Source organism: Pristiophorus japonicus, chromosome 28, assembly GCF_044704955.1.
Source record: "Pristiophorus japonicus isolate sPriJap1 chromosome 28, sPriJap1.hap1, whole genome shotgun sequence".
NCBI classification, from domain to species: Eukaryota; Metazoa; Chordata; class Chondrichthyes; family Pristiophoridae; genus Pristiophorus; species Pristiophorus japonicus.
The window spans coordinates 349,391-371,229 of record NC_092004.1 but is presented as its reverse complement, the minus strand read 5'-3'; the positions used below and the strand labels follow the sequence as shown (position 1 = coordinate 371,229).

At 44.1% G+C, this 21,839-nt stretch overlaps 1 protein-coding gene across 1 annotated transcript; it reads right to left on the bottom strand.

The window, feature by feature from the left end:
* Window positions 1–15,735: 15,735 nt before the first annotated feature.
* LOC139239590 (probable G-protein coupled receptor 139) lies at window positions 15,736–20,010 on the bottom strand. The gene is made up of 2 exons (XM_070868367.1): window positions 19,917–20,010; window positions 15,736–16,634 (listed from the first exon to the last, which is right to left on the bottom strand). Exons 1-2 carry the CDS (start codon window positions 20,008–20,010, stop codon window positions 15,736–15,738), a joined length of 993 nt encoding a protein of 330 aa, XP_070724468.1.
* Window positions 20,011–21,839: the final 1,829 nt, after the last annotated feature.

Genomic DNA, 21,839 nt, shown 5'->3' with positions numbered 1-21,839 from the left:
GGTGAACTGCTGAATCCCACTTTGAAGGAGTTGATCGTGGTGTCAAACAATGAGTTTCACTTAATGATTAAAAATAAGAAATGTCAGATTTAAACACAGACCTCGAGAGAAGACTGCAACCTGAACACAGCACCTGAGACCGCTCGGCCATCCTGACTATTTAATGCTGTATGTGGCCATCTGCAGGTTGATTTTAAACTTTTGTGTCCTGTCATGAAATAAATGAGGGCAGCAGGCATATCTCTGCCTGACACCAGGGAAACAATGAGACAGACCTTGGAGCAAGGGTCTGGTTATTGTTAAACAGAAAAGAAAATATTAATTCTGGAATTATCCAAAAGCAATGTGACCCCGACGTTAAATAATCCGGGGCTCAGTTTTGCCAGTATTTTCACAACTTCATGTTGCAATGTGAAACAATGCAGGAAATCAGTGGTGAAGATAAAATCCCACGGTGCTCATTTTCAAATTCAACACAGTACGATTTGAAATAAAGTTAAAAAATTTTACAGTGAAAAGATTTGGAAGTGTTACTTGTATTTGTGTCTTGAATTAAACTTTGTGGCGTCTGACTCCCGTTCATGCCTCTGCTGAATAAGAAAGGAGGGTTTGACGTTGACCAGACTGCACTGCCCATGATATTTGTGAGCTCATCCTTTATATTCAGTGGTTTCTCGCCCTTTGATGGGCTGCAGTGTAGCGGATATCACTTTGGCCTCACACGCGAAAGGTCCCCGGTGGATCCGTTTTCTCTCACTGAAAGTTATCTATTTATTGGTTAAATAAAGAGCAATTAAGGAATAAGGGAGCCCTTTTGCCAGGAGAATAAATAGCAAATAAAAGCAGCAAATGCTGAAAATCTCACAGGTCAGGCATCATTTGCAAGGAGACTAAACTTGCCTTCGATTCTTCATCCACAGTAAGTTTAGGGATATTTCAACGTCCTGCACCCGTACAAAGTTTCCACGGATTGCGGGATTTACGCATATCTTGCCCAGCAAATATCCTCAAAAACCTTGCAGCTGAAAAAGCAAGCGCATAGCGTAATTTTACAGGCACAAGTGTTTAAAAACACTCATAACCACAATAAAATAAAATAAAATATACATAATGTATTGTGAAAAACTCTGCCAACTAAGGTAAGTTTATTTTTAACCCGAATTACAAAGCTTAAAAAAATTGAAACAATCTTGTCTTTTTCTAATGCGTTTATTAACTTTAATTTCAATTAATTTTAATTATGTGATGTCTGTTTTTTATTATTTCTCAGTGTGTGTGTGTTTTTTGTTCTCATGAATAGCACTGAGAACTCGTAGGTACGCGAGTCCCATTGCTATTAATGGGAAAGCTGTGGAATACGTACCTGATTGGCTGAGCAGACACACGTGGGATCCCTCCGGACGGGAGCGTGCTTCGCAGCGCGGGAAGAGAAGGCCTCCCCAGTGGAATCCACGGTGCCTCCTAGACCACCAGGTAGGTTCGTAAAACATCTCCGGTCGGAAGGGAATTGTCCGCGGGAAGCCTCCAACCGGAATTTTTGGGCCAATATTCCCACCCGGATTGTTTTGCAGACTTACAGTCGACATTTCAAAAACTGAACTGTAATAATTTCAGGAGCTTTAATCATCGATGACATTTTACACCCTATCTGACTTAACACACTCTGTATTTTATCAGATTGGTTTAAAATGTTCATTGCTGATAAGACAAGGAACCTGGGGTATTTATGTTCAATTTATTTCACAGCAAATATATTCTAAAATGATGTTTCTGCCCTGACTCGAACCAGGGATCTTTTGTGCGTGAAAGACTAACATGATAACTGCTACACTACAGAAACCCCTGCTGAACTGCCTGCCCAGAGAGAAGTGTTGAGCCAGAAGGTGTAATTCTGAATCCCTTTCTGTGAAAAAATCATAACACAAACATTTCTCTGACCGAAGCTGCACAAGTCAAAAATGTTCCTTTCAAAGTCGTTAAACTCCAAAATTTCCATGGCCCCCGAATCTTCTGAATCAGAAAGCTCTAGTTGTACCGACTCAATCCATAAATAAAAAATAAAAACAGAATTGCTGGAAATCTCAGCTGGCCAGACAGCATCAGCGTTTTTACCAGGAGACTAAGCTCGCCTCCGGTTGTTCATCCACAGCAAGTTTAAACATAATATAGAATCATGGAACGGTTACAGCACGGAAGTAGGCCGTTCGGCCTGTCGAGCCCGTGCCGACTCTCAGCTAGTTTCACTCCTCCGGCCTTTACTCGTACCCCTGAGATATTTTTCCTTCAGATACTTATCCAAATCCATTTTGAAAGATAAGATTAATTCGGCCTCTGCCACCCTTTCAGGCAGCACATTCTGGATCCGAACCACTCGCTGCCAAATGGCCTCCTCCTGTTCTTATGTTCCTGTGTATAAAGTCTGGGAAACACGAGATCAATTCCTGCCACTCTCAAAGCCTTCCTAAATATAGAACCATCATTCTATTCTCGTAAAACCAGCTCCTGAAGTATCGGCCAGCTGTGTTGGTTAGAGCTCTGGTTATGTTCCTTAGACAACATCTAAAACCGTGTGTCTGTAGTGTCGTGGTTATCATGTTCACCAAACACACCAAAGGTCCCTATGTGGAATCATTTTGAAAACTTTAAAATGGACCGAATGGCCGACTCCTGTTCCTAATTCTTACGTTCTTATGATCTTATGTCCTTTCACTGGAGAACAATCTCTCCCCTGAACATGCTTGAGGAGAAAGTTCCAACAAAATATTTCCACCCGGTGAGCCTTCCCGCGTGTGAGGCGAATGTGTTAAATGCTACACTGCGGACACATCTCCACTTGCAGCACCAGGTCAGACGGAAATGTTAAGCGAGCAGCTGAACTGCTGAATCCCACTTTTAAGGACTTTGTCGTGGTGTCAGAACAAATTCTGGGTGAGCCTCCATTTGCCGGCGAAGTTTGAACTTGCGGTTAGAACTTTTGCAAAGAATGACTGCATTTTTAGGTGGCCTTTCAACAACTCAGGATATCCCCAAGTGATTTAAAGTCAATGAAGTACCGATGTAGCCTTGTAATGTGGGGAAAGATGTGCCCCAATCAACACTTTCCGAAGCAGGAGAGTGTGTAACCTGGGTCTGTAACATAAAGTAATGGGCTCATTAATGATTAAAGCCCATTATTAATTCTCTCACACACCTCAATTATGTTTATGCAATGCATCGAAAGAAACTTCAATAACTGAACTTTACTGAGTTAAGGAACTTTAATCATTGATGAAGTTTTATCCCCTGTCTGATTTTACACACACTGTATTTTAGGAGAGTGAGTTAAGATGTTCATCGCTCATGATACAAGGAACCTGGGGCGACTTTTTAAAATGTATCCCACAGAAAAATATTAGCCAAAATAATGTTTCTGTCCGTGCTCAAACCGGGGATATTTCACATGTGCAGCGAAGGTGATAACCATTACACGACGGAAACCTCTGCTTAAACCTCGAAAAAAAAGCATCCTGCAGCGCTGCCTCACTTCCCAGCAACAGATCAAAGCCGCAAACCCATCGATTATTCCCACTTCCCCACCTCCACAGATACTGCCCGATCTGCTGCATGTTTCCAGCATTTTATATTTTTACTGAATATACAAACACAGGTATTCATTCAAAATCAAACTGGAGGTGGCCACATGCAGGTTGAACAGAGCCAGAGAGACAGACAGGATCGGGAAACACAGGGAAATGGGGCGGAACCAACAGGCGCCTGGCTGCAATCACCAACAGGGAGCTGTGATTTACATAATCCTGGCTAGCTCAGTAGATACAGCATGATGCTTTTATTCTCAAGGTTGTGGGTTTGAGCCCCACGTTGGGTAAATCATTATTGTTAAATTTTATGTCGCTTTCTCGGGAAAACTTCATTAATTAACCGATCAGCTTCTTTGCACAGTGAAAGTAATGCTAACTGAGGGAGAGTCAATAATTGAATAATTGGTTCTGTGTTTTGCATGTTAACAGTTAAACCATATCCCATTTTACACACTGTATTTCAGGCATCTGATTCAGAATGTTCATTGTAACATGAACGTGCCCCTGGGGAAACAGTGAGAAAGGTTTTAGAGAAGGGTCTGGTTATTGTGAAACAGCAAACACAATATCAATTCCGGAAGAACAACAGCTAAATTAACAGATTTGAACACACAGCCTCCTGATCGGGAGTTCGACCCGTAACCATTGCACCACGATGTCGAGATTCTACAACAGTCCCAGCAGATCGGAAGATCGCAAATGCAACATTGCTATTCAAGAAAGGAGGGAGAGAGAAAACCCGGAATTACAGGACAGTTTGTCTGACATCAGTCATCGGGAAAATGCTGTAATCCATTGTTAAGGAAGTGGTGTCAGGGCACTTCGAAAATTATAACATGATTTGACAGAGTCAACATGGTGTTATGTAAATGTCATGGGCAGGTACAGAAAATAATCAAATAAGACTAATGTTAAGCTGGCCTTCATATCTCGCGAACTCGATCACCAGCAAGTGATCAGGAAGGCCAATGAATCTTGGCCTTTATTGCAAAGGGAATGGAGTATAAAAGCAGGGAAATCTTGCTACAGTTATACAGGCTATTGGTGAGGCAACACCTGGAATACTGCATGCAGTTTTGTTTTCCATATTTATGAAAGGATATACTTGCTCTGGAGGCAGTTCAGAGAAGGTTCACTGGTCGATTCCGGAGTTGAGGGGGTTGACTTCTGAGGCAAGGTTGTTTAGATTGGGCCTCTACTCATTGGAATTCAGAAGAATGGGTGGTGATCTTATACAAATGTATAAGATTATGAGGGGGCTCGACAAGGTGGATGCAGAGAGGATGTTTCCACTGGTGGGGGAGACTAGAACTCGATCTTAGAATAAGGGGCCGCCCATTTAAAACTGAGATGGGGAGGAATTTCTTCCCTCAGAGGGTTGTAAATCTACGGAATTCACTGCCTCAGAAAGCTGTGGAAGCTGGGACATTGAATATATTTAAGACAGAAATCGCTAATTTCATAAACGATAAGGGGATCAGGGGTTATGGGAGCTGGCGGGGAAGTGGAGCTGAGTAAATGATCAGATCAGCCATGATCTTATTGAATGGCGGAGCAGGGTCGAGGGACAGTGTGGCCCACTCCTGCTCCTATTTCTTATGTTCGTATAACTGGAACACAAGGGGACAGATGTTGTGTGCAGCGAAACAAAGCCCTGGATAAACCTCACTTGGGGGACTGTGTTCAGTTCTGGTACCGCACAGGCAGCATCTGCTTTTTTGCTCGGAGACTAAACTCAACTCCGATTGTTCATCCACAGCAAGTTTAAACATAATGCTCCCGCCCGGGATAGAACCAGGAACTTTTCACATATAAAGCAAACGTGATAACCACTACACTACAGAAACCTCTGTTACAAGAAGCACAACAGAGGGGAGCTGAACAGTGAGCTCCCTCGATGCTGATGTGGAAGCAAGTCATCCTCGACTCCGGGGGACTGCCTCAGAAGAAGAGAGGAGGATCAGGAATGTGTTGGCTCACCTTAAACAACTTCTGTCCCACACTGAAAGCTCTCAATCCTTCTCCTCCACTGTCCTTTACAGAAATGTCACGTAATTACCACCCACCATGTTCACTTCCACATCCTCACAGTGGGCCACAGAGACTCCTGCCGTCTCCCCGCGATCAGCGAACTCACCCAGTTTGTAAAATTACAACCGGAACAAGTGTCCCGCAAAGGGCAGGAGAAGCCAGAGAGTCTGTAAACTCAGTGTGTCACAGAAAGTAACGGGGTTATTAACGGTGATTACAGCAATTCATCATCATCATAGGCAGTCCCTCGAAATCGAAGAAGACTTGCTTCCACTCTAAAAGTGAGTTCTCAGTTGACTGAACCGTTCAATACAGGAATTACCGTCTCTGTCACAGGTGGGACAGACCGTGGTTGAAGGAAAGGGTGGGTGGGACTGGTTTGCCACACGCTCCTTCCGCTGCCTGTGCATGTGTTCTGCATGTTCTCGACGATGAGACTCTAGGTGCTCAGCACCCTCCAGATGCTCTTCCTCCACTGAGGGTGGTCTTTATCCAGGGACTCCCAGGTGTTGGTGGGGATGTTGCATTTTATGAAGTGGCTTTGAGGGTCCTTGAAACGTTTCCTCTGCTCACCTGGGCCTCGCTTGCCGTGTCGGAGTTCCGAGTAGAGCGCTTGCTTTTGGAGTCTTGTGTCAGGCATGCGAACAATGTGGCCCGTCCAACGGAGCTGGTCGAGTGTGGTCATTGCTTTGATGCTGGGGATGTTGTCCTGATTGAGGACGCGAATGTTGGTGCATCTTTCCTCCGAGGGGATTTGCTGGATTTTGCAGAAACATCATTGGTGGTATTTCTCCAGTGACTTGAGGTGCCCACTGTATAAGGTCCACGTCTCTGAGCCATACAGGAGGATGGGTGTCACTACAGCCCTGTAGACCATGAGCTTAGTGGCATATTTGAGGGCCTGATCTTCGAACACTCTCTTCCTCAGGCGGCCGAAGGCTGCACTGGCGCACTGGAGGCAGTGTTGAACCTCGTCGTCGATGCCTGCCCTCGCTGATAATAGGCTCCCGAGGTATGCAATTATTCATCCTCTCACAGACCTCAATTATTTTCATGTGATAAACTGATTGAGAATAGAAAGAGGGTTAGTGCTCGGGATCTTAACCACTCGACCACCAAGGAAAAATTATGATAATGGTATATATTATATATATATATATATATATATATATATATAAATAGAATCACAGAATCAGAAGGTTTCAGCACAGAGTGAGGCCATTTCGGCCCATCGTGTCCCCGCCGGCCGACCAAGGTCTATCCAGCCTAATCCCACTTTCCAGCTCTCTGTCCAGAGCTCTGTAGGTTGCGGCACTTTAAGTGCACATCCACGTATCTTTTAAATGCGGTGAGGGTCGCTCCCTCTACCACCCTTTCAGGCATTGAGTTCCAGACCCCCACCACCCTCTGGGTGATGAAATGTCCCCTCATATCGCCTCCATACCTCCCCCAATTACTTTAATTCTTCGCCCCCTGGTTGTTGACCCCTCTGCCAAGGGAAACAGGACCTTCCTATCCACTCTATCCAGGCCCCTCAATTTTATACACCTCAATCAGGTCTCCGCTCAGAAGCCTCTGTTGCAAAGAAAACAGATTCAGTATCTCCAAACTATCCTCATAGCCAAAATTCTCCAGACCAGGCAACATTCTAGTAAATCTCCTCTGCTCCCTTTCCAGTGCAATCACATCTTTCCTGTAATGGGGTGACCAGAACTGCACGCAGTACTCCAGCTGTGGTGTAGCCAATGTTTTGTACAGTTCAACCATAACCTCCTTGCTCTTGTATTCCATGCCTTGACTAATAAAGGCAAGTATTCCATATGCCTTCTTAACCACATCAACTACCTGGCCTGCTACCTTCAGGGATCTGCGGACCTGCACTCCAAGGTCCCTTTATTTCTCTATACTTTTCAGTGTCGTACCATTTAATGCGTATTCCCTTGCCTTGTTAAACCTCCCCAAATGCATTACCTCACACTTATCTGGATTGAATTCCATTTGCCACAGTTCTGCCCACCTGACCAGTACATTGATCATCATCATCATCATAGGCGGTCCCTCGATCGAGGACGATTTGCTTCCATGAGTTCACAGGTGTTTCGATGAAGGACCCGATGTTCCAGTCCTGAATCCAATTGAGTGGGTGGAAGATGCCTTTGTGTGGATTTTTTTAACGTGAGGTGACTGTAGCACATCAGCCACCACACGGGCTTGACAGAGCGTGGTCTTGGTCCAGTGGCAAGGGTTAACCAAGACGACAGGAGACCAGCTCTGCTGCACGGACCTAGCGCACACAAATAATCGCAGTGTGGGCTGGGCCCGTGCTACCCCTGGGCCCTCGGCTCTTCTGGGCCCCGTCCCCTCATCTGTCGCACCTCCTCCACGATCTGTCGCCGCTCCTCCACCATAAACATTCACCGCATCTCGCCACAAACACTCACCGCTCATCCGCCCCGACCTTCCCACTCCTCTCTACCTGGGCCCTGCCGATGTTCCTGCTCACGCTCCAAAATGACGACCAGGGTTTTGATGACGTCACCCAGATGCCCATTTCAATAATGTCGGTATTTGTTTAAATACCTTAAAACTGTTCACATATATGGAATAAAGCTTGAAGCACCTCCCGGAATTCCTTATAAAATGGGATTATGGTTTGTTGATCCAGATTCCAGAATCCATGGAGAGATGTTACCCGTGGTATAAGGTGGTGTGGCTGGATTCCGATGGACTGCATGGATAGCTTACCAACTTCGCTTGTTGTTTTAGTATCATCGCGCTGGTCCCTCGGAGAACAGTGTGAAGTGGTGGGAGGATCAATGTGGCCAGCATTCGTGTCCTGGTCAATATTTATTTCTCAATCAACATCACAGAGACAGATGATCTGGTCATCATCACACTGCTGCCTATAGGAGCCTGCCGTGTGCAAATTGGCGGCTGTGTCTCCCACACTACAAGAGTGACCGCACTTCAAAAAGTACTTCATTGGCTGCAAAGCGCCTTGAGACATCCATTGATATCTTCCTGTAGTCCGCCACTTTCTTCTTCATTATCAACCACTCAGCCTGTTTTAGTTTCATCTGCAACCTTCTTACTCATACCCTCAACATTGAAGTCCAAGTCATTGATGTATACCACAAAAAGCAAGGGACCCAGCACTGAGCCCTGCGGAACCCCACTGGATCACAAAATCACCCATCACCCATTACGCTTTGTTTCCTGCCTCTGAACAAATTTTGGACCCAACTTGCCACTTTGCCCTTGAATCCCATGGGCTTTTACATTCGTAACCAGTCTGCCAAGTGCGACATCATCAAAAGTTTTGCTAAAGAGCATATACATTACATCATACCACTGCCCTCATCAACCCTCCTGGTTACCTCCTCGAAAAATACAATCAACTTAGTCAGACACAACCTTCCCTTGACAAATTCATGTTGACTATCCTTGATTAATCCATGTCTTTCCAAATGAAGATTTATCCTGTCCCTCAGGATTTTTACAAATAATTGTAAAAGGTTCGGCTGGCCAGCCTGTATTTACTCAATCCCTTTCTCCATTTTTAAACAAAGGTACACCATTAGCAGTGCTCCAATCCTCTGGCCCCGCACCTGTAGCCAGTGAGGATTGGACAATGGTGGTCAGAGCCTCTGCTATTTCCTCTTTTGCTGCTCTTATAAGCCTGGGATACATTTCTTCCGGGCCTGGGGATTTATCCACTTTCTTAGCTGCTAAGCCACCAATACTTCCTCTCTCACTATGTTTATTTCATCGAATATTTCACACTTCTCCACCCTCATTGCAAAGTCCACATCGCCCCTCTCTTTTGTGAAATCAGATGCAAAATATTCATAAAGAATCCTACCCAAGTCTTCCACCTCTGCGTACAGATTCCCTTTATGGACTCTAATAGGCCCCACTCTTTATCTTTTATCATCGTGCTCTTAATGTATTTGTAAAACATCTTTGGGTTTTCCAAGATTTAATTGCCAACATTCTCTCATGCTCTCTCTTTGTTTTCCTGATATATTTTTTAATTGCACCTTTGCACCTCTAGAGTTTCTGCAGTATTGAGTTATTGGTATCTGTCATAAGCTTCCCTTTTTTACGTTAACTTTCCCTGTATGTCCCCTGACATCCCGGGAGCTCTAGATTTGTTAGTCCCACCTTTGTTTTAAGGGAACATACTTGCTCTGTCCCCTCAGGATCTCCTCCTTGAATGCCTCCGACTGCTCTGACACTGATTTACCAGCAAGTAGCCATTGTCAGTCCACTTTGGCGAAATTCCATCTCAGCTCAGCAAAATTGGCTTTACCCCAATTGAGAACTTTTATTCCTGGTCCCCTTTGTCCTTTTCCATAACTACTCTAAACCTTACTGAGTATGATCACTCGCACCAAAATGCTCTCCCACTGATACCCCTTCTACCTGCCTCTCTTCAATCACAAGTCCCAGTCCAGAACCGCCCCTTCCTTGATGGGCTTGTTACATATGGGATAAAGAAGTTCTCCTGAATGCATTTTAGGAATTCTCCACCATCTGTACCATTCACACTATCATTTTCCCAGTCAATATTCGGGTAGTTAAAATCCTCCACTATTAAAGCTCTGTAGGTTTTGCACTTCTCAACAATCTGCCCATATATTTGTTCTTCTATCTCCCTCTAACTGCCCGGGGGTCTATAGTGCACTCCCAGTAGTGTGATCGCCCCTTTTTTGTTCTTTAATTCAACCCACATAGCCTCGTTTGATGACCCCTCTCACACATCATTCCTTTTCACAGCTGCAGGATCTGTCAATAATCTCTCACAACTCAACTGAAAGCAGCCGGAATGTGCAGCTTTGAGAGAGGCTTTCTGAATCGTCAGGGCTGGAAACTGTAGAGTTTGAATGTGCACCGAACTGTACAGATTATTCAACAAATATAGCAGGACTGGGAGACATTATGCTTTGTTAATACTGAACTAGAAATGCACATTATTCAATACTTCTCATATTTAATTGAGCAAGTTTTCAGCTGGTTTTAAACGGGAACCTTTTGCATGTTAAGCGAATGTGATGACCACTACACTACGGAACACACGCTTTGAAAGCAGACTGCAACCTGAATGCAGCAACTTAGACCGCTCGGCCATCCTGACTGCTCAATATTATATGTGGTCACCTGCAGTTTGATTTTGAACTTTTGTGTCCTGTCACATGAAGTAAATGATGACAGCAGGCGTATCTCTGCCTGACATCGGGGAAACAGTGAGACAGACCTTGGAGCAAGGGTCTGGTTATTGCGAAACACCAAAGAATATATTAATCTGGAATTACCCAAAAGGACAGGTACCTCAACATGATTTAAACATGCAACTTTCTGATCAAGAGGCAGACACACCACCGCTGCACCATGAGGCCGAAACACTGAGTCTGAGATGTTCGTCCATATGAAGGTTCTGCAATAAAAGGGGCTTTAAAATCCCCGCCCATTCCCACCGGGTGTCTGAAGCAGCGCTCACCTGCCAGTCACCATATGTTTATTTGTTAAACTTTTGTGTTGCTTTCACGGGACAGCATCATTAATTAACCCATCACCTTCTTTTGCACAATGAAAGAAACGCTAACTGAGGGAGAGTTGATACTTTAATCAATAAATACAGCAAATGCTGGAAATCTGAGCAGGTCAGGCAGCATTTGCTCGGAGACGAAACTCGGCTCTGATTGTTCATCCATAGCAAGTTTAAACATAATGCTGCCACTTCGGATCGAACCAGGGACCATACACGTATAGAGCAAACGTGACAACTACTACACTACGGAAACCTCTGGCAAAGCAGCCCCAACAGAGGGGAGCTGACCAGTGAGCTCCCTCTGTGCTGATCTGGAATGTGCTGGCTCACCTGAAACAACTTCTGCCCCACACTGAAAGCTCTCAATCCTTCTCCGCCGCTGACTTTACAGAAATGTCACGGATCACCCAGCCACCGTGTTCACTTCCACATCCTCACAGTGGGATCACAGAGGCTCCTACCGTCTCCCCGCGATCAGCGAACTCACCCAGTTTGTAAAATGAAACCCAAACACCTGTCCGGCAAAGGGCAGGAGAAGCGGGAGAGTATGTAAGCTCGTTCTGTAACAGATAGTAGTGGGGTTATTAACGGCGATTACAGCAATCATTAATCCTCTCACACACCTCAATTATTTTTCTGCGATGAACTGATTGAGAATGGAAAGAGGTTTAATACTCGAGATCTTAACCACTCGACCAGAGAACAGCTTCGATAATTTGTAAAATATAAAAATATATATTTATTTATGGACCTGAATATCAACGGCTAGCTGCCGAGACCTCATGGCACGACGATCGTGCATCTAACTTTGAGCGAGAGAAATTGTTCCACAGTGACATCCATTTCATTTTTTGTTCCCTTTTAAACACTAGAAACTGAGACAGGGGAATAAATAGAGAAACCAAAGCACTGGGATACAGACAAGAGGAAGAGAGAAGGGGAAATACTGTCCCCACCCAGAACTAATGCAGAAACCCCTCTGCTGCGCTCGGGGTGGCCACCCACAGCCTGGATACACTAACGTCCCAACAGCTCATTGACTGTCGGAGTGGGACCGTGCGGCGCTTCAGAAGACAGGTCGAAAAAGCAAAGTCACTGAATCGATCTCATGTGCTCCTTCTGCCAAGAACTGCTACACACAAAAAATGCTTTTATAAAAGTTACACCTTATCTCCAGGTTTGTCAAAAAATTAGCTTGTTGGTCAAGGGGTATGATTCTCGTTTCTGGGTTGTTAATTGAAATTTGCGAGAGATCTCGGCCGAGCCCACTATTCTGCCGCGAATTTTGAAATTACATCAAACTTTTGCAAAGAAGGACTTGCATTTCTGCCACACCTTTCAGGAACTCATGACACCCCAAAGCACTTTACAGCCGTTGAGTTATGTTTGAAGTGTTGTAGTGCGGGGAAAGATGTGCCCAAATCACCCCACACGAACCTCAACTCTTTGCAAAGGAGTTCGGTGCAAATAATCAGGTGCCTCAGGGACTTAGACTTTCTTTGAATGAGTTCTGCTTGTACCTGCATTCAAGCTTGAAACAGCAACTGGGCTTCCATCTCACGGGAGCAGCGTGTTGTGGTTAGCGAGTAGGTAACGAGGTTTGGGGTTGATGTACGTCACTTTCAATCTTTGAAATTTCACCAAGCAAAGAAATGATGAATCCAACTGTCACTGTAATCCTTTTGTTCAGGTGTAATCACAGGAATATCTGCAGTCAGGAGCTGAAAAGTAATTAAAACCGACGACTGGCTTCGGGACAATCAGTATACTTTGTCACAGACAAGGCACCGGAAGGCTGGAAGGTAGATCACACCGGCTGCGGCAGAGCTGGTTGGTGGTGACATGGAAGTGTCTGCAGTGTGCGAGAGCAGACTGCTTCCACGCATCCACAATGAATGTCCCAACCTTTATTTGGGAAAAGTACAACTGAGAGTGGACAAGTTCCATCCCGGTCGGAGCAATCTGAAGCTTTAACTGACTGACACCCTGGTTTGGGATGTCTTGCAATTTACATTTATGTTAATATCTGTGGCGCAATGGGTTAGCGCATTCGGCTATTAACCAAAAAGTTGGTGGTTCAACCCCACCCAGGAACGAAGCCTTTAACTGTTTTTCCCCGAGGATTCGGAGCCACACAGTTCCAGGTTGTCATTGTGCGTTCTTGCTGCACCAATATATTCCGCAAACATTGCCAGCTGTGCTGTTATCCAGTGAGTTTCCACTCCAATACTTTTATGAACATTTAGTTCATGGAAAACGATAGCAATTTTTTACATGGACCATGGTCCTCCATCCAGTCCATGAGAAATAAATTACGTTTTTGGGTTTAAAGGAACTGGTGGAAATTGTCTGACCTATCGTTATGGCTTTGCTCAGATTCTGAGAGTCAACAGTTTGCGAAGAATTATCACATGGCCAATGCCAAGCACGAAAATGTCTCTCAGCATTTGTTCTAGGAATCCCTCAAATTCGCAATGTCCTGCGAGGCGCCTTAATTCGGCGACATAGCTCGCCACTTCCTGGCCCTCCGACCGTTGGCACGTGAAGAACCGATACCTCGCCATCAGATCGCTTTCTTTAGGATTTAGATGCTCGCAGACCAGCGTAGACAATTCTTCATAGGATTTAGTTGTTGGTGTCACCAGAGCTAGAATATTCTTCATCAGGCCATAGGTTGCTGCCCCACAGACGGTAAGGAGGATCGCCCGTCTTTTGGCTGCATTCACGTGCCCTTCCAGCTCATTGGCCACAAAGTATTGGTCGAGTATCTCCACAAAGGCTTCGCAATCGTCCATTTCTGAGAACTTCGCCATGATACCAACTGTTCCTTGTATTTTTGCATGGTTCTTCATTGTCTCGTCGCCAATTGATACACTCATAATAAAGGATGAAACTTAGTATTGTGAATAATGAGTAAGTGTGACCTTAGCTCCTTTAGTAAGACTCCAGAGTGCAGGTACCTCATGGGTGGCCTGCTTACATACCGTGCTCCCAAGCGATACTGGGATCCCTTGGGACTCCGACAGGTAGGTCCTCTGGTGGTGGTGTGTACAGGTTGTCAAGGGTTAAATACATAACACAAGATGTGTACAGAAATCAACCATCAAAAGCCCTGTCATTAACCACAGGGGTTTCCTACAATTTTCTGACCGCAAAGCGCTTTCAGTCCTTGTCCTTAAAATTGCAGATGCGGTAATTGGGGAGTTTAATGACTTTACCTAAAAAGAGTGCCAAGTTTTCTCTCCCTACTGCGCATGTGCGAAGGTGCCGGCAGTGTTTTCGGCGCAGGCATTTGGCTCCGCCCCCCACTTCACCATCGACACCAGGACTCCGGGGATTGTACACAGCGGCCAGGATCTGGCGAGTTTTTCCCTGCACCATTTCCAGCGCGCAAAGTCAGTGCGCTTGAGGTCAGTGCGCCGACAAAACCGCTTGGGGAAAATCTAGCCCTTGAAGAGTAAGGAGTACACTGAAGGAAATACAAATATGTTTGCCGAGCAACTGTCAAATTTTAATATCTTTTTATACAACCGTCGAATCAGGAAAAAAACAGGGCACTCACCCCATAGGGCCTAATATATAGCCCATAGTACAAGAGTAAGGAAGTCTTGCTACAATTGTACAGGGCCCTGGTGAGGCCACACCTGGAGTACTGCACACTGTTTTGGTCTCCTTATTTAAGGAAGGAAATATTTGCCTGGGAGGTTGTACAACAGATGTTCACCAGATTGATTCCTGGGATGAGAGAACTGTCTTAAGTTGAGAGATTGTGTAGAATGGGCTGATACTCTCTGGAGTTTAGAAGAATGAGAGGTGATCTCTTTGAAACACACAATATTCTGAAGGGGATTGACAGGGTCGATGCTGAGAGGTTGTTTCCCCCGACATAGAGTCTAGAACCAGGGGGCACAGTCTCAGGTTAAGGGGTCGACCATTTAAGACAGAGAAGAGGAAGAATGTCTTCACTCAGAGGGTTATGAATCTGTGCAATTCTCTGCCCCACATGCCTGTGGACGCTGAGTCTCTGAATATATTCAAGGCTGCGTTCGATAGATCATTTTCCGGATGCAGTGCATGTGCACAGGACACTTGGGTAACATTTGCAATTTTCCAGTCCTCTGCCAACCCCTCCCTATCCAAAGGCGATTAGAGGACTGCGGCCTGAGTCTCCCCCATTTCAACCCTTACATCTTTCAGGTACGTAGATTGCACTCCATTCGGACCGGTGAATGTTCAACATCCTCTTTATCTATGTTTATCCTTGTAAATATCGCTCAGCCTCCTCCTTTACTGCTGCGTTGGAAGCCGCCCCTTCTATGGTGATGACTGATGCAAAGTACACATTTAGCAACTCATCCCGGCCTTCTCCGTCCACAAGGAGATTCTCTTTTGCTGCATAATTGCTCACACCAACCATTTGAATGTACGCATCTTATTTCGATGTTTAAATAAGACTTTTGGTTCCCTCTTCAGTTAGCTGCTAATCTAAACGTATATACTTTATTTGCTGCTTTGATTCCCTGTTTTAGATCTCCTCTGCACTTTTGATATAGTACTAGAAAGCGTGAGGTGTTCTCATCGAATGAACTTTACCACCATTGTAAGGGGATACTTCACTCCATTCCTCAACTTCTCTCTGAATTTCCTCTGGTTCACTGCGTAAATAAAAGTGTTCGTGCAGCAACTCAGGAGCTGGAGCATGAAGCCAATTTCCGGTACAAATGTGGGCAGAGAAACAGGGTATCCCAAGTAATCCAATCGTCTCAATATAGAACAGACCATGAACACCACCCATAACAGTATGAAATTCCCCGATATAACAAACAGTACAATCATCGATTTCCTTCGGTTCTCCATCTCTGGGTCACTGGGGCTCTCGCCACTGCTCCGACCCCGGAGTCTACTGCGGGCTCTGCTGGACACTAAAATGTGTCTGACCGTTAAAGCATTGAACAGTGGAATCAAAATAAATGGAATAAAAGGTGTTAAAATGTAATGCATTAATTCAACGATAGTCCAGACTAGTGAACGAGATACACTTGATAACACGCGGCAAAACCATGGACTGTTGGACAGCCAATATTTACTTGTATACAGAAAATACCAGAAAATGTTCCTCAAACAGCTCAGCACTCTCACTGTTCCTAGAACCACAGTCGCTGTTTGCTCCGTGCAATATTTCAATTTCAGCTTCTGGCAGCAAATGGCCACAAATCGATCGAAGGTGAAAGTGACCGTGAACCAGACAGAACAATCTGTGGCTGCATAAAGCAGGATAGCATGAATATTACATATTCTAACGTTCAACAGAAAAAGAAATTGATCCCGATAAACAATAGGAATCTGCCTCAGTATCAGATCGATGATCACGACCAGTAGATCCGCCATTGCCATGGCCACCAGGTAGCGAGTGACACATTTGGAGAGACCGCACTTTCCCCGAGACAGGATCGCAATCGTCACCACGTTAATTGTGAGCAAGAGAAAAATAGGGACATTATTCACAAACAGTGAGTAATAACAGAAGTTTGATGAGTTTCCAATGAAGTAATAGAGTAGCTTGCAGACGATCTGTCTAAAGTCCCTTCGCAATCATTTGAAATTCACCAAGAAATGAGCAGCGTGTCTTTGCATCCAGTGATGGATTCTAATTATTTTACCAGCATCCTGGATATAAGTTTGTAATCAGAGTCAGCAGTAATGAATCGGCTAATGAACCTTTTTGTGGGAGATAGTTCCAGATTTCCACCGGTTTAGATGACTTTGCCAAAACTATGGTAAACAAGGAGGTTATCGGCACACTGTATGAGATTTTTTTAAATAGATCAATTGGAGGTACGAGAAAGACTGAATGTACATAAAGTGGAAAATTCACCCGGTGTAGATGGGATGAAGCCTCGTTTGCTGAGGAAAGTAAGTGTATAAATTACACAGGTACTGGCGACAGTCTCCAATTCTCCTTAGCTACAGGGGTGGTGGCAGAGGACTGTTGGATTGAAAATGCTGTATCCTTGTTCGAAAAAGGGGAGCAGGACAAACCTGGCAATTACAGGCTCATCAGTTTAACGTCAGTAGTGGGGAAGTTTTGAGAAGCGTTTAGAACCCTGGATAATAAAGAAAGAAGCGTCAGGTGTTTGACTGTACTGAAAGAGTTTTGAGATAACATAACAAAACAGATTTTTTGAGGCTAGTGCAGTTGATGTTGTCGATGTGGACATTCAAAACACATAAATGCCTTGTTAGCAAAATTAACAACCATGGCCTAAAAGAGGCAGTATTAGCATGGATACACAATTGGTTAAGGGATAGAAAACAGAGATTTATGGTGAATGGCTGTTTCTCGAACTGGAGTGTGGTTTCCCGCGGGGGTTCCCAAGGTTCAGTTCTCGGACCACTGTGTTTTTGACATACATTAATGAGTTGGACTTGTGGGCAGCGGGCAACATTTAAAAATGTGCACATTACACGCAATTTCAAAGAGTAGCAAATAATAGGGAAGATATTAATCGTCTTCAATAGGACAGAGACAAGTGGGTGGAATCGGCAGACATATGGCGGATGAAATCAGTGCAGGAACGTGTGAAGTGATATAGTTTGGTTGGTAGAATGAAAAGAGACAATGCGAGCTAAATGGTACAATTGAAAAGGGGGTGAAAGAAAATAGAGTCTGGGGGGTGTTCTTCCAGAAATCATTGAAAGTGGCAAAAAAAAGAAACAAAACAAGTTAATAAAGTATATGTAACTCTGGGTTTTAGCAATAGAGGCATATAATACAACGGCGAAAACTTTTTACGAAACATATTTAAAAGAATTGTTCGGCCACAGCTAGAATAGTGTACAAGTCTGGACACCTTCTATTAGGAAAAATGTGAAGGCTTTGAATAGGATACAGAAGAGAGTTACTTGATTGGTTCCAGACATGGAGGATAACTGTTCCATGGATAGACTGGAGGCGCTGGTGTTGATCTCCTTAGAACAGAGAAGGCTTTGATCGAGGTGGTAAAAATCATGAAGAGTTTAGGTAAAGTAATTAAACATAACTCTTTCCATTGGCTGGTGGTTTGATAACCAAAGGGCACAGATTAAAGTTGATTGGTGAAAAAGCCAGAGGCGACATGATGAAAACCTTGTCTATGGAACGTGTGGCTAGGATTTGGAATGCACTGCCTGATAGGGTGGAAGATACAGATTCAATAGTAGCTTGTAAAAGGGAATTGGATCAATACTTGAAGGAGTAAAAGTTACATGGACATGGGCGAAGAGAGGTGGTGCAGAACTACCTTCATCAGGGCCGGCTCAGGCTGGATGGGCCGAATGGACTCCTACTGCACTTTACTATTCTATATGTCTATCATTCTACTTCCACTACCTGTTGTGTTAAAAATACTTTCTGAAATGATCCCCGAACGGTCTCGCTGAAAATGTAATGCTGTGTCCACTTTTTCCTGGACTCTTCCACCAGAGGAAATGGTTACTCTCTACCTAACCTATCAAATGCTTTAATCATCTTAAACTCCTCAATTAGATAACCCCTTAATCTTTTATATTCAGTAAAATACAACCTCCATCACTGAAAGCTTCCCTCCAATTTAAAGCGTTCAGTGCCAGTGCCATTCTCGTGACTATGTGCTGCACCCTGCTGAAGACCAATCAATTTTTTCCTAGGGTGCGGTGCCTAGAATTGAATGCAGCATCCAGATGGGGTCTCAGCAGAACTCTATAGCGCTGCAACATTACATCGATCCCTTTGTATACCCACTCTCTTGCGATAAAGGCCAGCATTCCAAAAGCAGTTTTAAATGATTTACGTGTGTGCCAGTGGTAGAAGGAGAAGCTGGAACGTTTCCAGGTTTGAATTACAGCGTGTGTGATTTTGTTTTTGGAGGGATACAACTTTTCCTAATGTCCCGATGTGTGGAGGTGAAACAAGAGGCCTGGCAGTGATGGGAATGGGAGAATCGATGGTGCGCTCTGAATGGGGCAGTTGGCTAACCAGAGCAACTCTTTGATCTCTGATGGACTATGGTCACTTGGTGAAGGCATTTGAGACTTCTGTACAATGGTAGAAATCAAGCCTTCACAACCAGCGCTTGCAATGAGACTGACTGTTAGCGCCGCCGTGGGCATGAACGTGATGGGAAAATGCACTCAATTTTTCCTCCCATAAGAAAAATTCAATCTGGATTCCGAATGGTCAATAATTGGTTCCAGACATGCTAGACTCCCAGCCTGGCAATTGGATATTCACCATCACGTTAAAATTAATTATTTGCCATAAAGCAATTAGTTCAGTGAAATAATAATAAAAAGTAACTCAAACTAAGAATTCTAACACCCCGATTATGAACCAGTGACATTAATGTTCCACCGAAAATAATAGAAAGTGAGTCAGCTGAACCAGATTGGATCATTACTCATTTTCATTTATTTTTTAAGAGTGATTTATACAATTAAATAATTTGCTATATTCTGCAGAAATTAACGATCTTGTGAGGTCACAAAATATTTTCTCATCTGACACTCAGATTCAGCATTGACAGCAAAATGCACACTTTTAATGAAGAGAATGATCGAACAACATGGCTTGTTTTGTGCTGTGAATCAATACTGGGAACTTAATAATATTACCTGACATGGAGCTATTAATGACCATTAAAGACACACTAATCATTGAGCTGGTACCAGCGAATGGGAATTCACATCACGCTGTTCAACTCCAGTTCCTAAAATACCATCCCCAGGTAGTTACTTACGTGGGACACCGACAGCAGCCAAGATGGGGTAGTAAATTTTTTGTACATCATTAAGCGCCCAGAGAATCTTGAGTTTGATCAGGTAACCAAGAGACATTATTTCCCTTTTGGTAAGAATCGATTGTTCGAAGGTTGATGTTGATGCTGGGAGCAGTTCTACGATTAAGACATTCGGAGGTTTTCACTTATTTATAGCAGAGAAAATTCATTAGGTCAGTAAAACGTGTCTCCTGCTGCCTGGGCTTAATTACAACCAGTGAACAAACAGATGACATCAACAACTTTCACATTAAGACTCTTAACAAGAAATGCGGAAATTCCAATCAGCCAAAGCCCTAAAGACCAATCTCACACCCTAACAAGAATTTTCATAGGTGCATTTTCTTAATCAAACTCCAAGGAGAGATTGGCTTATCCCAGTGCCATCAAAGAACAACTCTAATAAGGTGCCCCCTTTTAGAGAGGCACATCTGATAAACAATGTAAGGAATACAACTAAACAAAGGAATCTTATGAACTGAAATAACATCGTATTCCCTGTATCCTGCTGTCAAGTTCAACAGATGCTCCCTGACCTGCTGACTGTTCCACCATTATGTTTCCTTTATTTCAGACTTCTAGCATCCGCCATATGTTGTGATTGTTTTAAGAATTTAGAAAACATAGGCTTATCATTTGCTCTGTGTTCCCTGTTTAATAAAATAAATCAGCCACCGGAAACATCAATTCCGATTGATGACACCGGCCAGAATGTGTATAAGAGAATAAGAACATAAGAATCGGAGCAGGAATAGGTTATGTGGCCCCTCGAGCCTGCTCCGCCATTCAATAAGATCATGACTGATCTGATCATGGGCTCAGCTCCACTTCCCTGCCCGCTCCCCATAACCCTTCACTCCCCGCTTATATTATGCAGTAACAAAGAAAAAACAAATGAAAGAATTAAATAAATAAATAAATAACTTATGAAATAAATGAGTCAGTGATGTGGTGTAGAAAAAATTGTAACAATTGCTGGTCACAATTAAATACAGACTCATGGAGATCGTGTGTTGGTCATCCCTCTACAAATTAAAACGAAAAGTTAATATTACTTTTCAATGAACATGGAGAGAGATTTAAGAACAGCACATCAAGTACTTGTACACCACAATTGCTCCGCGAAATGTTAGGGTTTTATAAATTTGGACGGACATCAGCACCATAAGCGTGACTCACCATCGGTGAATTACTGACATAGAAACATAGAAATTTACAGCGCAGAAGGAGGCCATTTCGGTCCATCGTGTCCGTGCCGGCCGACAAAGAGCCGCACGGCTCTCGGTCAGCAGCCCTAAAGGTTACATATAAACCTATGAACAATGAACAATGGTGGAAAGGTGATGAGTACCCAGCCCAACCAGTCTGACCCACACAACTGCGACACCCCTTACACTGAAACATTCCACACTCCACCCCAACCAGAGCCATGTGATCTGCTGGGAGAGGCAAAAACTAGATAGCTGGGGATATTGTGCAGCTGCAGATTCAGAAACCTGCCACTCTCTCCAACCTCTGACTGATTACATCCGGCTTTACCTGCTCCTTATTCTGAACGGCCACACTCTCCGTCCTCTGACTGATTACACACTGCTTTATCTGCTCCTTATCCTGAACGGCAACAATCTCCGTCCTCTGATTGATTACACCCTGCTTTACCTGCTCCTTATCCTGAACAGACACTCTCTCCATCCTCTGACTGATTACGCCTGGCTTTACCTGCTCCTTATCCTGAATGGCCACACTCTCCGTCCTCTGACTGATTACACCCTGCTTTACCTGATCCTTATCCTGAACGGCCACACTCTTCGTCCTCTGACTGATTACACTCTGCTTTACCTGCTCCTTATCCTGAACGGCCACATTCTTCGTCCTCTGACTGATTAC

Coding starts and splice junctions, on each gene's coding strand:
- LOC139239590 (XM_070868367.1), bottom strand. CDS start 20,010: ATGTCTCTTGGTTACCTGATCAAACTCAAGATTCTCTGGGCGCTTAAT. Junction 16,635..19,916: donor CTTGGCTGCTGTCGGTGTCC/CACGTAAGTAAC, acceptor TTCTCTTGCTCA/CAATTAACGTGGTGACGATT.